Source organism: Amblyraja radiata, chromosome 24 (genome assembly GCF_010909765.2).
Source record: "Amblyraja radiata isolate CabotCenter1 chromosome 24, sAmbRad1.1.pri, whole genome shotgun sequence".
Taxonomy (NCBI): Eukaryota; Metazoa; Chordata; class Chondrichthyes; order Rajiformes; family Rajidae; genus Amblyraja; species Amblyraja radiata.
Window position 1 is genome coordinate 13,004,737 of NC_045979.1, and position 17,234 is coordinate 13,021,970.

The 17,234-nt window shown below is 40.1% G+C and overlaps 1 protein-coding gene across 4 annotated transcripts in view; it reads right to left on the bottom strand.

The window, feature by feature from the left end:
• syt2 (synaptotagmin 2) overlaps window positions 1–17,234 on the bottom strand; it is a 552,336-nt gene that overhangs the window by 65,091 nt on the left and 470,011 nt on the right. For 3 of the 4 annotated variants that reach the window (XM_033042448.1, XM_033042450.1, XM_033042446.1), the window contains 2 exons: window positions 5,410–5,592; window positions 3,364–3,539 (listed from right to left, as the gene is read on the bottom strand). In XM_033042448.1, coding sequence (XP_032898339.1) covers window positions 3,364–3,539; window positions 5,410–5,581 — 348 coding nt within the window. In that variant the 5' untranslated portion in view covers window positions 5,582–5,592. Of the gene's footprint in view, window positions 1–3,363; window positions 3,540–5,409; window positions 5,593–6,493; window positions 6,527–17,234 lie in introns of those variants that run through there. The other variant, XM_033042449.1, reaches the window with a different exon arrangement.

A 17,234-nucleotide genomic window follows, 5' to 3' on the forward strand; every position in this document is an offset into this window, starting at 1 on the left:
TCCAACCATCTGCCTAGCAAAACCTCCTTCTCCTGTGTCCACCTATTACCTGCCTCTCCTCTCTTCCAGCTTTCTTCTCTCCCCCTAACAATCAGTCTGAAGAAGAGTCTCGACCTGTAACGTCACTGCAAATGCTGGTTTACAATAAAAGACATAAAGTGCTGAAGTAACTCAGTAAGTCTGGCACCATTTCTGGAGGACATGGGTAGGTTTTGATATTTCGGATTGGGATCTTTCTTCAGAAGAAGGTCTGAAGAAGGATCTTGACCCAAACCTTCACCTATCCATGTTCTCCAGAGATGCTGCCTGACCTGCTGAGTTATTCCGGCACTTTGTGTCCTTTAGTGCTTCATCAAGGCTCTCCATACAAAGTTCAGGTCAGGGTATTTTAAAACGTTTACATATGCTTATTTTCAATTGGAAATTTATTATTTTAATTGGCCTAGTGCTAATACTGTTATCTGCTCAAGACATTTGCGATACAGTCATAGTGATAGACCTTCAGTTCTCATGCTTGCTCACTGAATCCCTGCAGTAATCGGAAAGCAACCTGGCACACTACATACAGGATAGTTGAGATTGTTGTGGACAGGGCAAGTAACAGTGTGTATCCTTATCCTATCTCACTACTATAATTTATATTTTACCATGCTGGAGTAAATAAGCGGGTCAGGCAGCATCGCTGGAGAAAAGGAATAGATGACATCTCGACCTGCAAGATCACCTATTCCTTTTCTCCAGAGATGTTGCTTGACCCGCTGAGTTACACCAGCATTTTGTGTCTACTATTGACCTTAACTGTGCAATAGAAGTGGTCACTTTGACCATTAAGCCTAATTCTGGGAAACCTTGCAGTTTCACACTGTAGTAAAATATAGATTATAAATTAGTAGCGAGATACTATTAACTACAAATGTTTACCTATACATGGTTATTCTTGAAGATTCAGCTCCTTGCCATTTAACTGTTGTATTTATGAGCATTATATTCCATACCTTGCTTTACCATGTTTACAATGTAAAAACTGGCTTGGAATTTAGAACTACCTAAGGTCCAGTGAGAGAACAAAAATTATTAGATAGTTAATAATTTATTCTATGTCCAGTTGCACTTGAAGCAAGCTCCAAACTTGCTTGGCATGGCTTCTGTTGGCAAGTAACTCCATATATCACAGCTGTGCTGCATATGTGAATGGGGAAACATGCCAAAATGTGGTGCAGACCCGAAAGAGATAGGATTTTTTAAATTGTGTCTTTGTTTAATAATAGACCAATAAAGAAAACCCTGATGTATTTGAAGCCTAGCCCGAACAAATCTCTCAAAGAAGATCTGGTTTCAAAAATATTATGACAGCCTCAAAAAAAATCCTTGAACAGAGGAATCATTCAGCTCAAAATTGCATCTGGTTCATTTTTATGTGCTCATTATTCAAAATCTGGGTCCGTCATATCTCAAGGAAGTTAAGACATTAATACATAATACCAATATGTAAAATAACCACAAATAATTTTTAAAAATCATCCAATAATAACACACCTCTAAGTATACTATTATTAAATAGAATTACATAATATCTACCATTAAAGATGCAGTTCAATTAATAATTTAGCAATAATTAGCATTAAACAAAAACTTATCCTGGACTTTAAAGCAAAGCAGATGGCATTATATTAGTCATCTGTCAGATATACCTTCTGATGTTCCCTTCTGTTGAGGAGAATGGTTCTGCCTCATTGGATGGGCTGAGTATCAGACATCCAATTCAATACCACCTGCTTTACACCACATCCACAGATGAATTCCTACCCTTTTTTTATGTGGCCATTACCTTATTTCTCAGCAAACGTGGATTCTGAGTATGGCTAAGATTTTTCTTACGATACATTTTCCAATAGCAACAAATCTATAACCCATAACTATTAAGTACATAATATAATAGATTGTGATTGCTTACAGCATCTGGAATACCATCTGAGGGATTTGCTCTGAATTATGTTAAATATTGGATGCCTGTCAATTCTGTGAATAACTGTCATGTCATCATCCACGTATAAATACCATCCTAGATTACCAAGATTGCCACAGCATTTTTCACCTTTAAATAACGTGGCAACCAGCAAGATACAGAATGATGTGTTGCACGATGAACACATTTTTAATGTGAATAAATATTCTTACTCATCCTGGTCAAGGGATTCAACAGTTCAAACATAGATAGGTTTTGCAGTTTCCAACAACTTTTAAGGCAAAGATTCAATTTCAGATGCACTGTATACTTTCTGGCATGTTCATGAAATTCTACACCTACTGATAACATTACCAACCAACGCTACATTTGTGGTGGGAACATATAATGTAAGTGTAGTCCTGAGGTAATTAAGTATACAAAAGAAAGAACAAGTGTACAACTTACAGCCATATGTCCTTTGTGGAAATCGTATTACAAATTTCATTAAAGCAAAGCAATCTTTATCAAAGAACAGATGGGCCAAAATGTTTGAGCAACATCCATGAATAATTGTGCAGATTTTGGAACACATCCATTTGGCAAGAGCTTTCTGATTTTTGCTATGTTCTTGTAACGCTTTCTTTTTTAACAATTTTCATGATACATGAAATTAATAGTTTACCACAGAACTCCAAGATGTAGGTAGTTTTATTTTCTTGTCACAAATACCGTGAGGCAAGTAACAACTATGACAAGAAGGAGATTCAAAAGAAACACCAAACAATATGGCCCTTCAGAGATCTGCAGGGAATGGAGGGATGTGGATTATGTGCAGGCAGAAAAGACTTGGTCTTGGCATTATGTTCAGCACAGACATTATGGGCTGAAGGACCTGCTCCAGTGTTGTGTTGTTCTATGTTCTATGTTCTATAGCAGTTTATCTTTGCTCATTTGACAAGCAATCTTTTTTTCTGTTTCTGTTTTATGCAAAGTTTAATATTGCTAAATGATGGCAATTTGAAATCCATTTCTATTTCTATTTTATGATTCTTATGTGTTTAAACACTATTACCACTGCCCACATTCATTAGAGTTGGTTCTGTACTGTTCCAAGAAGATGAGGAATCGGAAGTGATTGGGTGTCAAAGCTTCCTCATGAAATACTGTGTTCATTATTTCAGAATCTGAATGGTAAGCATTAAATTACGCTTTGACAGTGGTGAATCAAAAATAAATGGAATCAAAATAAATACTTTGGCTGAGTAAAGTTGAACTTAACTGTGGGGTATGTTAACACTTTGGTGCATCCCTTTCCCTAAACAAGTGGAACGCTATAAAAACAGGATACATTTGAAGTTGAACAAGTCAAAAGCAATTCAACAATTTTGACTCACGTTTTCTCTCCATTACTTTACCTGATTTCCACCTGAGTTCTTCACGTCCTTCATGTTGATGTCATTCTTTTTCCCCTTGCCCTTCTCCTTCTTGTTTTTCTTCTTCTTGCAGCAGCATTTCTTGCAGATGCAGAGGCAGCAGGTCAGAAGCAGCAGGCCGCTGACAATGGCAATGGCTATCAAAGCCCAGGGTGGCACTGGCAAATGGATTTGGAAACGTGGCCGGTAATACTGACGTCAATGTCATTGTCACAATCCAACAATTCAATGAATCAATGATAGTTTACTGTCCCATGTACCTAGGCACGATGAAAAGCTTTGTTTTGCAGACCCCAGTAAAGTCATACAGCAGACCTCACCTGGCAGCACACAAAGAGTTGCCACGTTTCAGATGTCGACAAAGTTACAAAAGGTTCATCGAACGGTCTTATCTTCTGCTCGCAGTGGCAAACCAGGCCTAGTGCCGCAGGTGGCCACAGACGGCCCCCCGCTGGGTCCCTCTTCATTCTTGGTGGCCCCTGCCAGGTCCCCCTTTGATCTCAGTGGCCCCTCCACCAGGACCCCCCCTTCATTCTCAGCAGCCCACTGCTGGGTCCCCCTATGTTCTCGTCACCCCCGCCCACGGGATTCCCTTTCATCCTTCCTGGCAATACATTTTGGAGAAATTACTTCAAGTTTTGATCTACCTTTGGCAGTTTCTTTCACTGGTAGTTGCTTAGGGGACCGCTCAACCAATATCCTGGGATGCCGAGAGGAATTGCGATTGTTGTGAGGAGGAATGAAATGGCCACTAGAGCAACTGTAGTTCAGGACAGTGAGGTTGGAGGGGAGGGGGAGGGGGGGGGGGGGGGGGGAGGAGGGTGATAGGGCATGTGAAGAAGGAATGGCAGGAGTCTGCAGATGGCTTGCAGATTTAACTTAGAGTTGGAGAAAACACCTTCACATCTGATTCCAGATCAGTTTGGTAATGTAGGTTTTATAGAATATATAGACACAAAATGCTGGAGTAACTCAGCGGGACAGGCAGTATCTCTGGAGAGAAGGAAAGGGTGACGTTTCGGATCGAGACCCAAAACATCACCCATTCCTTCTCTCCAGAGATGCTGCCTGCCCCGCAGAGTTACTCCAGCTTTTAGTGTCTATCTTTGATTTGAACCAGCATCTGCAGTTCTTTCCTATACCTTTTATAGAATGTGTTTTATAGCCGCTAGCTCCCAGCAGTTCCTCTGACCCAGATCTCTCCAACTGAGAAAACTGACCATTATATACACTGTCTACACTGATCAATATTAGGAAATGATGTGCTGTCTGTACGCAGTTTGTACGTTCTCCCTGTGACCGCGTGGGTTTTCCCCGAGATCTTCGGTTTCCACCCACAGTCCAAAGACGTATAGATTTGTAGGTTAATTGGCTTGGTCTAAATGTAAAAAAATTGCTCCTGGTGTGTGTAGGATAGTGTTAATGTGCGGGGATCGCTGGTAGGTGCGGATGTCAGCGGGCCAAAGGGCCTGTTTCCATGCTGTATCTCTAAACTAAACTAAACTAGGATACAGTGTGGAAACAGATCCTTTGGCCCACCCTGCACCGACCACTGATCGCCCCATACACTACTCCTACCCTACATGCTAAGGACAATTTATAATTTACAGAAGCATTAACCTGCAATCCTGGACATCTTTGGAGTGAGGGAGGAAACTGGTGCAGCCGGAGAAAACCCACGCGATCACAGGGAGAACGTACAAACAGACAGCACTTATAGTACGGATCGAACCTGGGTCTCTGTTGCTCTAAGGCAGCAACTCTACCACTGCAACACTGTGCCACCCTTCACTTCATAAACCCAGTGAATGGTCCGTTGAAGTTCTACTAGAGATGAACAAATTTTGGGTACACATTCAGCCAAATTCAAATTTCCTGCCACTGATGAGAAACAGTTAGACCAAGAACATCTAAACACAAACATTGTAACCCCCGAAAATACTTGGAATGCACTATGCTTAACTACAAAAGTGAATAGTTTTAACAGAAATAAAGTCAACCATATAATTTGAAAGAAATCGTACGTACATGGAATTTTCTGCAGTTCATTCATAAATTTTTCTTTCAGCTTTTCAAATACGTCATTCTTCCCCTCCCCTGGACCTCCAGACTCTGTTGAATTATCTCCAGTGTCAATAGGCATAACGGTGGTTGTGGAAATGGGTGCCACCAACGCCACGGGACCCGAACTGATCTTCATCTTGAAAATGGCTGGTAGGTTAAAAAAAAAAACACAAACATAACTTAGGAAAATATACTTTTGTGTCACATGATTCTAATTTAATTCAATTCCTTCCAATGATTTCTTTGTTGTGGTTTGTGAATAATGGATTATTGGGGCTTATTAATTATTTAAAGCAGGAAAAAAAAGGCTGAATAGAATGCTGACTGAAAGTAGCAAAGGATCTATTGTATTGGAATGAAGTCATATTAATCAATGTAGCAGAGACGTTATACAGATAAATAGTGCAATATGGTATTGCACATCTGAAGCAAATGTATCTATTCTTACTAAGGCAATTTCATAGCAAAATGATTATAAGTATGAGTAAATGTTGCTTTACCATTGTGATGATGAACTGAACCAAGGTTTCTGATAATGTTTTGTATGTTATGTGTAAATAGTTGACTTAAACACATAGAGCCTGCGGGGTTTTTCCACAGAACTTTTTTATATTCATTCATCCCGTACCAGACATCAGGGCTTGTCCATTCATCATCTTTTGACAGCATGGATGACTTCACAGCATATAATTATTCGCACTTACTCCTACACTTGTCATCTTGCGCTTCAGGAAAGATAGGAATTGGTTCCTTGCATTCATGCTGGATGCTTTTCCGACCGAGTTTGGTTTGAACTGCAGTCGGGGTCAGTGAATTAGAATGCAAACTATAGTGACAAGTGGTCATAAGGGTAAAACATTTTGGAAAGCAGGGAGGTGTAACGTTAAAATTCCCACTGTCATTAACTAAAATCAGGTATTCCAACATTATCAATTAAAGGAATAAAACAGAAATATGCATGAATCATTCCAATTTCACCAGGCTGTACTGCTGCAAAGAAAAAATTAAAAACATTGAATTTTTGGGAATGATGTTGGTAAGTGCCCACCAGAAGATGCCCACCAAAAGCCTTCAGAATCAGCTTGGGAAAATCATAAGTCCTGGCTGGAACATCAATCCTAGGAAAGCATGAAAATTCATTGGAAAGTTCCTACGGTCAACATCTGGATGAAGATGGACTACAAAATGTCAGCAGTACTGATTGGTAATTCTTTTTCCCAGAACTTGGGGGGAACAACAGTTCAGGTTACATGTGAAGGAAAGAATAGTTCAGAAGATCTGCAGAAGGAAAGTAATTTCATGACCTATTGACTATTGACAGCTAATATTATTTTTAGAAATGGAGATCAGTGGTAAGATGTCTGATACTTGAGATTCATCGATTAATAACAATGATGGATATAGAACTGGGGTCATTTTGTTCATCTCTAGTTTGGAGTCAAACCAGTTTATTCATTCCCGAATAATGAATGTTATTTTGCCCTCATTTCCTTTCCTTTATTGACCATTATCACAGGTTATGAAGGATGTTCAAGTTGTGGTAGCAACCACAATTTAAGATGCATTTAGATAGACATATGCATTTGTGGGAAATGAAGGGATAGGAGAAATTAAATCATAAAGTTACTTAACTGACTAAATGCTTCTAAAGCAACCATGTGGATTCTATCATTTACCGACGACAAAAATGATACAACTAGAGTCAAATTATTTGACACAGTTTCCCATCTAATTTATGGATGGGCAATAAAGTGTCACAAAAGGCATTGAAAATATGGGACTCAAGTGTTTATGTAATACTATTTTTTACAAAACTGTACAGTTTAATGTTATTTATTTATAGATTAGTTTAATACTATGTATTTATACTCTTGCTTGAAAAATAAACTGAAAGTGAGTTGAAAATGGAAAAATAAATTCAAATATAATAAGGTTTTATCGCTCAAATAAATGCATTCTTATCTCTTTATGTATCCCCCTATCATTGTCTTGTATAATATTTAAGAAGAAAATTAACACTGCACATTTATTTTATGACAAACGTAACAAATATAACATATGAAGAAATTTCAAAGCAAGAAACAGTCAGCAAAATGGATAGGTCATGCAAGGTTGGTGTTTGAAGTAACGTGCGATTTTAAACTGGTGCACACCAGGAGGCCAACGAAAGCTGAACTGTCAAGTGTGTCTTTGGTACATTTTTTTATATTCTCAGATGATGAGTTTTGCTCAGAGACTTGATTAACAATAAAACGAGGTCTTAATTACAATATGGAATACAGAAATACTTAATTAGGTGACAAACAGAATGAGATGATTATCCACGTCTAAATTCATTAACAGCAGATCTAAATTTCTGTTACAATGACGCGTAATCAATGAAATTTCTGTTTTGCTTTGTCTGCAGTTTACCTGTCACCACATTAGCACCGTCCACATCCGTATTTACTAATTATTAGGCCTCACTATTGTCTACACTTCAATAAGTCCCGACGCAGTGTTTCAACCCAAAATGTCGACGTTTCCTTTAACACAGATGCTTTTTGACCTGCTCAGCTCCTCCAGCAGATTGTTTGTGCTTCTTATTCTTGCATCGGCAGTTGCACATATCCAATAAATTTCAACGATTCCTCTCCATTAGACCTTCAAAGTATTGAATTAATTATAGATAACTTACAATTCCTTCTTCCTTTACACTGAGTGATTTAAATTTTTTTTAATAGGTGAAATATTAATCATATAAAATTGAGTGTTTTGTTTACCTCTATTGAGCACATTCAGGTTTAATCATCATTAAAAGGGCGGCACGGTGGCGCAGCGATACAGCGCCAGACCTGGGTTCAATCCTGAATATGGGTGCTGTCTGTACGGATTTTGTATATTCTCCCTATGATCCCATGGGTTTTCCCTGGGTGCTCTGGTTTCCTCTCACACGCCAAAGACATACAGATTTGTAGGTTAATTGGCTTCAGTAAAAAATTGTAAATTGTTCCTAGTGTGTAGGATAGTGTTTGGGTATTGCTGGTTGGCGTTGACTCGCTAGGCCAAAGGGCCTGTTTCCGCGCTGTATCTCTAAACTAAACTGAAATTACAAATATTATGAAATAATGTTGGCAGCATAAGTTAATCTACTTACTTTTAACCATCCTGTGTAAGATAGAACTTATTTAAGTTATTTAATATAATATAAAGGTCACCATTTCCTTAATATTATATGAACTACAAGGGACAGTTTGCTTACTGCAGAATTTCATTTCTTCATCAGCTGGTGGGGAGAGTTATATTACGTGGACAGACTTTAAATTCTTTACAAAACATCACCAACAACGGTGGGCAGTAATTTTCCAAGAAGGAGGCCCATCACCTTTTCTAGGTCACAAAATGGCAGCCTTGCTCATGACTTTGCGAATAAAAGAAAGAAGCCTTGTATAGGATTGAATTCTGCAATAGTGTGATAATATTCTAGTCGCACAGGAAAACTCCAATATATAACAAAGATTTACAAAGTTAACTGAACTGAAAATATTTACTGAAAACATGAGCGTAATTTGGTTCTTTATTCCCACATATGCTGTCATGAAGGTATCGTTTCATACTTCAGAAATATTTGGCCTTTACATATTGGAGGCTTGGAATGAAAGGATCATTTCATTTTTTGGTGTAATGAAAGTTCCCATTAAATAGTGCAGCACAAGAAAAGGTTCTTCGGCCTACGTTGTCTGTGTCCAACATGATGCCAAATTAGACACAAAATGCTGGAGTAACTCAGCAGGACAGGCAGCATCTCTGGATAGAAGGAATGGGTGACATTTCGGGTCTAGTCTGAAGAAGGGTTTTGACACGAAACGTCACCCATTCCTTCTTTCGAGAGATGCTGCCAGTCCCGCTGAGTTACTCCAGCGTTTTGTGTCTATCTTTGGTGTAAACCAGCATCTGCAGTTCCTGCCTACATATGATGCCAAATTAAACTAATCCATTCTGGGATTAGACAGTCACGTGACTCATATCCCTCCATCCCCTGCAAAGGCATGTGCCTATCTAAATGCATCTTAAATGCCACTTTTGTATCTGCTTCCAGCGCCATCCATGGTAGTATCTTAAATCAAAAAGATTCTGACTTTCTACCCAATCTATACCTCATAATTTTATTGACTACAGTCAGCTATCTCCCTCAGCCTCTAATGCTCAAAGAAAACAATCCACATTAGTCCAACCTATCCGTACAGCTAATATGCACAGGCAACATTCTGGTAAACCTCCTCTGTACCCCTTGTAAAACCTACATACCGTTCCTGTATTGGGATGATCGGAGCTGCACATACCACTCCATGTTCAGCCTAACCAAAGTTTTATTTGACTTCCTGACTCTTATATTCAATGCCCTGATCAAAGATCTCATTGACCATTCCACCTTCTTGTGATGCTACTTTCACTGAGCTATGAACTTGGAACACAAGATACCTTTGTACATCAATGCTGTTAAAGGCCCTGCCATTAACTGTATACTTTCACCTTACATTTGACCTCCCAATGTGCAGCAACTCACACTTTCCCAGATTAAACCCCATCTGCCATTTATCTTCCCGTTGTCATAATCCTGTTATAATCTAAGATAAAGTTATTCACTGACCAATACAACCAATCAAATGTAAGGATCATGAAGTCGCCAGCAGTGAATTTTCCATTAATAAGTAATACCTTATGATTAAAAATAATTATCATTCCACTGTATCTTCCACATTTAGATCCACAAGTGAAGTATAAATCCACAGTGGAATTGGATACAACTATTGCATAACTAGTTAGGGATGCCAAATATCTCGGCATATCCTGGAGACTTTACGAATTCAAGTCCAAACTCTGGTCATTACTGGAAAATCAGAGATAACGTACATTAATTAGTTAGGATGATATTAATGTAATCTGTGCAATTATGTCATGGGTGATCTATATTTTCTTTGTCAGCTGGAAGACACATTATATTTGAAACCATTCTTGTGAATCATCGTGGATTGATTTGTTCATAGGTTCATAAACTTATTAGTGATAGGACCAGACAGGCCATTCAGCCCATCAAGTCTATTCTGCCATTCAATCATGGCTGATCTATCTCTCCCTCCTAACCCCATTCTCCTGCTTTCTCTCCATAACCCCTGACATCTGTACTAATGAAGAATCGATCTATCTCTGCATTAAGAATATCAATTGACTTGGCCTCCGCAGCCTCTGTGGCAATATTAATGTGGCAATATATATTTGCTACATTAGATGTACCGTGCCATTTACCTTCAAGCTCCTGTTGGAGTTCACATCCTTTCTTTCATTCACCTCTATCTTTCCCTTTCCCCAACTCTGTAATGTCACTCTGCATAATAGTTTCAGCTACATCTTTAATAAACTGGGGTTGTTTGTGTTAATAGGGCCACTGTTAAGAGATTAAAACACAGATTTCCTGTCTAGTTATCTCAGAGTTAATTGTAGGCATTGGATCGCTTCACAATTGTCCCTAGATTTGTTTCTACAACAGCTGGTATTTTACTGGAATGTGGGCTTATCTTTGCCAAATTGGTCAGTTGGTAATAAAAAGATATTTGCATATACTGTCATGCATAATTGCTTTGCAAATTTAAATTTGAGAGATTATAAAATGATAATCTTGTCACTTTTAATAAATTGTTCAAAACATGGGAAGTGAAAGGCCAGAGTCCTATTTGAAGGTAAGGATTTACTGCCAGCGTCTACTGGAATAAAAGGATCAATTGAAAAGAATGAATAAAATTCTTAACAATATTTCTCTTATTATTCATGATGTGGGCTTTCCAGCAAAGACATTATTTATTGAACATCCCAAATCACCCTTAAATTCTGTATAGGAAAGAATTTTTGATGCTGGTTTACACCAAAGATAGACACACAATGCTGGAGTAACTCAGCGGGTCAGGCAGCATTTCTGGAGAAAAGGTGACGTTTCAGGTTTGTCAAAGAGTTCCAACACCAAATGTCACCTATTACTTTTCTCCAGAGATGCTGCCTAATCCGTTGAGTTACTCCACCATTTTGTGTATACCCTTGGATTTTGACTTGTTATAACATTTCAGTGGGCTGGAGTCAATCAAAGATGGTGAATCTGCAAACAATCACATTGGAATAGGTAAGGAATGCAGATTATTTTGCAGTAATCTGGTAGTTCATGTCAGTTTTTTAAAAATTGAAGATTATTTAATTAACAATTTGCTAGTTGAAGTGATAGCTTTGGAAATTATGCTCAAATTTTTGAAAGATAAATTGTGGCCTGGTATATTCCTCTACCCTGGGTGAAAGACTCTGTGCATTCACCCTATCTATTTACCTTCATGATTTTATACAATCACCCCTCAGTCTCCTGCACTCCAGGAATAAAGGCGTAGCCTGCTCAACCTCTCCCTTTATTCTATGGATACAATTTAGGTAAGAAAATGGTGCTCAGGTTTCTTCACCAGGGCTTGATCCGTTACACAACAATGCCTATTTCTACACTTGTAGGATTTTATTATTTTCTTTCTTCAATCGAGAAAATGAAATAATTTGATTCCGTGTTCAGTAGTTTGGTGGTTGGATTTGTAAATGCTTAATTAAAGAGATTACCATTTGGCATCATAGTCCCTTTTGGCATCACAGACTTCATGGGCCCAAGGGTCTATTCCTTCCGCTGAACAGCCCTGGGCCTCCTCCACTGCCATCATCACCACATATTTCGCTTGGATAGCTTATAACCAAGTGGTGTGTAGGAAGGAACTGCAAATGCTGGTTTATACCAGAGATAGACACATAATGCTCAGCGGGACAGGCAGCATCTCTGAAGAGAAGGAATGGGTAACGTTTCAGGGCAAGACCCTTCTTCAGTCTGAAGAAGGGTCTCAACCCGAAATGTCACCCATTCCTTCTCTCCGGAGATGCTGACTGTCCCACTGAGTTACTCCAGCATTTTATGTCTATCTTCGGTTATAACCCAGCGGTATGTACATTGAATTCTCTAATTTTAATTAACTTCATCTCATACTCCCTTCCCCTACTCCCTCCCTCCTTGGCCCCTTCCTCCTCCCGAGTTGTTTCACCAATTCCACAGTTCTCCACATTGTTTCTCTTGAGATCACCTATTCCCAGGCCAACAATGGACCCACCAAGCGACGCCCTGTCTTAGGTAATTGGTGGCTGGCCCTGGTTGGTCCTCGTCCTTTCATGCCTCCAGCTCTTCACCCCTCCTATCCCCGACTTTCAGTCTGAAGAAGGGTTCTGACCCGAAATGTCACCCATCCTTTTTCTCCAATGATGCTGCCTGACCCACTGAGTTACTCCAGCACGTTATGTCTGTACAGTTCCACATTCTATTGGCTAGAACTTGGTGCTGATATGTGGATCGGCTGCCACAGCTACGTGTATAAAAAGGGGAGATTGGCAGAAAATGCAGCGGGAAACAAAAGTATTTTGGGTGATTTTCACTCCTAATCCCGTGGGAATATTTTACCAGCCTGCTTCCATATCCGTAGCTCTAGGCTAGCATTCCAGCAGCTGTTTGAAGAAGTCAGTTTGACCAACAACTAAGATAGTAGGGTCTCGATCCGAAACATCACCATTTCCTTCTCTCCAGAGATGCTGCCTGTCCAGCTGAGTTACTCCAGCATTTTGTGTCCATCTTCGGTGAAAACCACCAACTGCATTCCTTCCTACACACTTGACCAATACCTGCCTGATGGTTGATGCATCGACAAAGGAAGTGGTCGTAATCTACCTTGTCCCAGAAGAAGTCAGCAGAGATTCCAGGTTCATTCTGGAGATGTACTTACAACTAATCTATGCCATGAACACACGTTCAGAGAAAGTTGCTGCAACCACTCTAACATACAACTCTCATGTGGGGGTGACAGTGCTGCAGTGGCCATGGAGAGGATATAAACAGATTGGGAATGGTATAAGAGAGGGAGGTCACAGTGGGCAGGCAGACTCAGTACTCTGCTCTGTGCCAGGAAATCTAATCATCATGCTTTGGCTATTGAGCTGACATGCCATGAATGGTCTCAAGCTATGGCCACCTGGACTCATCCAGGAGACCAGTGATCGTAGTAGAATCAGAGTCAAACAGCGTGTAATCAGGCACTTTGGCACAACTTGCCTACACCGACCAACATGTCGCATCTACATTAGTCCCACCTTCTTGCGTTTGGCCCAAATCCCTCTAAACCTATCCTGCCAATGTACCTGTCTAAATGTTTCTAAACGTTGCAATAGTACTTGCCTCAACTACCTCATCAGGCAGCTCGTTCCATATATACACCACCCTTTGAGTAAAAGAAATCACCCCTCAGGTTCCTATTAAATCTCCCCCACTTTGACCTTATAGCTACTGTATGTCGCCTGGATCTTGGTTCCCCTACTCTGGGCAAAAGACTGTGCATTTTCCCGACCTATTCCTCTCATGATTTTGTACACTTTTATAAAATCACCCCTCCTCATTCTGCACTCCGAGGAACAGTCCTAGCCTGCTCAACCTCTCCCTATAGCTCAGGCCCTCGAGTCTCCGCAGCCCTGTGTAGGAAGGAACTGCTGGTTTACACCGAAGATAGACACAAAATGCTGAAGTAACTCCGTCTGAAGAAAAGTCTCTTCACTCCAGAGATGCTGCTTGTCCCACTGAGTTACTCCAGCATTTTGTGTCTATCTTCTCTGCACCCTTTCCAGCTTGACAACATTAAGCATTCAGTGGAACTGAAGTGCTCATTACAGAGATGTTGGTATCATTGTAACACGCTTGTGGAAAATGTACAGAAATCTAAATCTGGTACATGTTGTGGGAAATACAAACATGAATGTACTAGTGGGGGGGGGGGGGTCTTTAACTTGAGTCTCTTTGTCAGCTTGCTGTTGTGTTTGCTTCTTGTTTTATTTGAGATATTGTAGTGGCAGATTATTACGGGCAGACTAAAAATTAAAGGCAAATGCCATAATTAATGACACACAAAATAAAGCAAAATAGCCACTACAGTTACCAACATGTTCAGTTGAATCATGCCTGAAAATGCCAGGGCTAATTTCCTGAACATCGCTATACTCACAGAAATAAGCACTAGCATGATCTGTCATGTGCAAAATGGCTTATATTTGTCAATGGTCCTTAAAAGCATAGAGTCATACAGTGTGGAAACAGGCCCATTGGCCCAACTTGCCCAAGCCAACCAAAATGTCCCATCTACACTAGTACTACTTGCCTGCATTCGACCCATATACATCTATACCTATCCTATCCATGTACCTGTCTAAATGTTTCTTAAACATTGCAATAGTACCTGCTTATGCAGTTAGATCCAATTTCTGGGCAATCCAAATCGTATGCATATTTCTGTTCTCCCAAAAACAAGACTGAACAATTTCCACTCATTGCAATAAAGGAGAAATAAGGATCTTGTTACCTTTGACAACCAATGAAAGATACAGCATGGAAACAGACAATTCGGCCCTCAAGTCCATGCTAAACATCCATTCTCATTAGTTCTATGGTATCCCGTGGTTGTATCCACTCCCTGCACCCGATGGGTCAATTAATCTACAAACCCGCACATCTTTGGGATGTGAGTGGAAATTGGAACACCTGAAGGAAACTTGGAGGGAGACCTTGGAAACATCACACAGATCGCACCTGAGGTCAGGATGGAGGCCGGGTCTCTGGTGGTATAAGGCAGCAGCTCTACCAGCTGCACCACTGTGTGTCTTAAAGAGAACTTCCTACTTATGCTTGGCACAGTTTGCAAGGGTAGTTTTAATGAATTTGTGGTACTGCATGCTAATCTACTTTTTTACTGATCCAGTTTGGCACTAGTTATATCTCCCCTGCACTTTGATCATTTACTCCATCGTAATGTTTCCTTTTAAACGCAACGGTAATAAAACACACAGCATAAGTCTGGCTTCTCCATCTAATGCCACCTGCATGATGAATGGCATGTTTCACCAAAACCATTCACCACTGCAACATTGTGAAGAAAACCATCTCTGGCATGAAATGAAGACATCCAATAAACAGTGTTCTAATCAGCAGGAGCCCAGCCTTTTCTATTATTTCCACCCTGCAAGCATTTGTCCAATGCCAGTACTCTGCACAAACAGAACAAACAGGAAATTGGAACTGTGGAAGGTTTGTAACAGAAATCTACATCTTCCACAAATAATGAAGTATCTTCCCTGGCAGACCACCAGGCACTGCCGCTATGCAGCGGATGCGTGGATAGGCACATGGATATGCATGGAATGGAGGGATATGGATTATGTGCAGGTAGATAAGTGATGGTCGTGGCATCATGTTCGGCGCAGACATTGTGGGCTGAAAGGTCTGTTCTTGTGCTGTTACTGTTCTATCTTCTTTGTTCTCTCAGTACAAAATTAACGATAGTTTTAAAATTATTTTCAATATCTGGAGAACCGCAACTACATTGTGTTAAATTTTTTGTGTGTTTTGGGTGTTCTTTATCATTGTCCCGCTGCTGGCAAATTCATTTCACTTGCACTTTATGTGCAATGTGACGAATAAAACTGATTGTATTGTATTGTATTGTATACTGAAAGTAAGTAGGAAAAATTGTCTCATATGTACACACACGTGCCAAACGAACACACACACACACACATGCACACACATGCCCACACACAGACACATGCACATACATGCATGCACACACACATTAAACTCAGTCCATTTCACAATACAGAAACTCTTGAAGGATTTCCCATGTTATTTCATCAGTTCTATGTTCTATTATTCCAGAGATTGAGCTCCCACTCGGCAGAAATGCATAATTCATCCATGCTTTAGGTCTGAGATTTGCTGAAAATAACTCAAGGCTGTGAATGTGTACGGAGGGTGGGGCATTTGGGGAGCTGATGTACAATACCATCGCAAGAGGAAGGAATCCTCTCAGTAGGGTTGTGGCTCTGGGGTTTAATCAAAGCTTCCATCCCTGCTGCTTCAAAGATGGTTCTTGGCCTTTGAAGTTCTTGGAGCCAGCAAACAGCAAGCAAATGTGATCTCATGCTTGAGAAGAAGCTGAATAGCTGGGATTTGTTGGGAATAACAAGTAGTCTCTGCTGATGTGAGAGCTTCTACAGGTCCAACTTCAGCAAGAACACATCTGCTCAATAAGAGCAAACAAAACATCACTCCATGTGCTTAATGTTTGTGGGAAATGGCACAAGAAAATGTCAAATACTTTTGCAGTCTCATTAGGCACAAATGTATCTTTGATCATTTATTTGTTCAATGTAATGCAGTTAGTGGGTCAACTGCAAGAATGCTTGGATACAGTCAATCAGATATCCGAGGAGTCATTTCAAGGCAGAAGGACATAAAGTTCTGGAGTAACTCAACGGGTCAGGCATCATCTCTGGAGAACATGGATAGTTGACGTTTCGGTTCGGGGCCCAACCGAAGAATGGTCCCGACCTGAAACGTCACCTGTCCATGTTCACCAGAGATGCTGCTGATCTGCTGAATTACTCCAGCACTTTGTGTCCTTTCGTGTAAACCATCAGCTGCAGTTTCTTGCTCCTCATTAAAGAGAACTCAGAAGGTTAAGCCAGTGATTCTGCGATCATTAATAACTGCATCTAAAGGAGAAAGTGACTACTTCATTCTGCTATATTTCCATAAATCGCACTTATAGTACTGTGTGATATCCATAAATGTATAAACACTGCAGGTAACATTGTTCAAAGCAGGAACTTAATCTTACTTCATGGAACTTGATCACACAGTTAAGGAACAG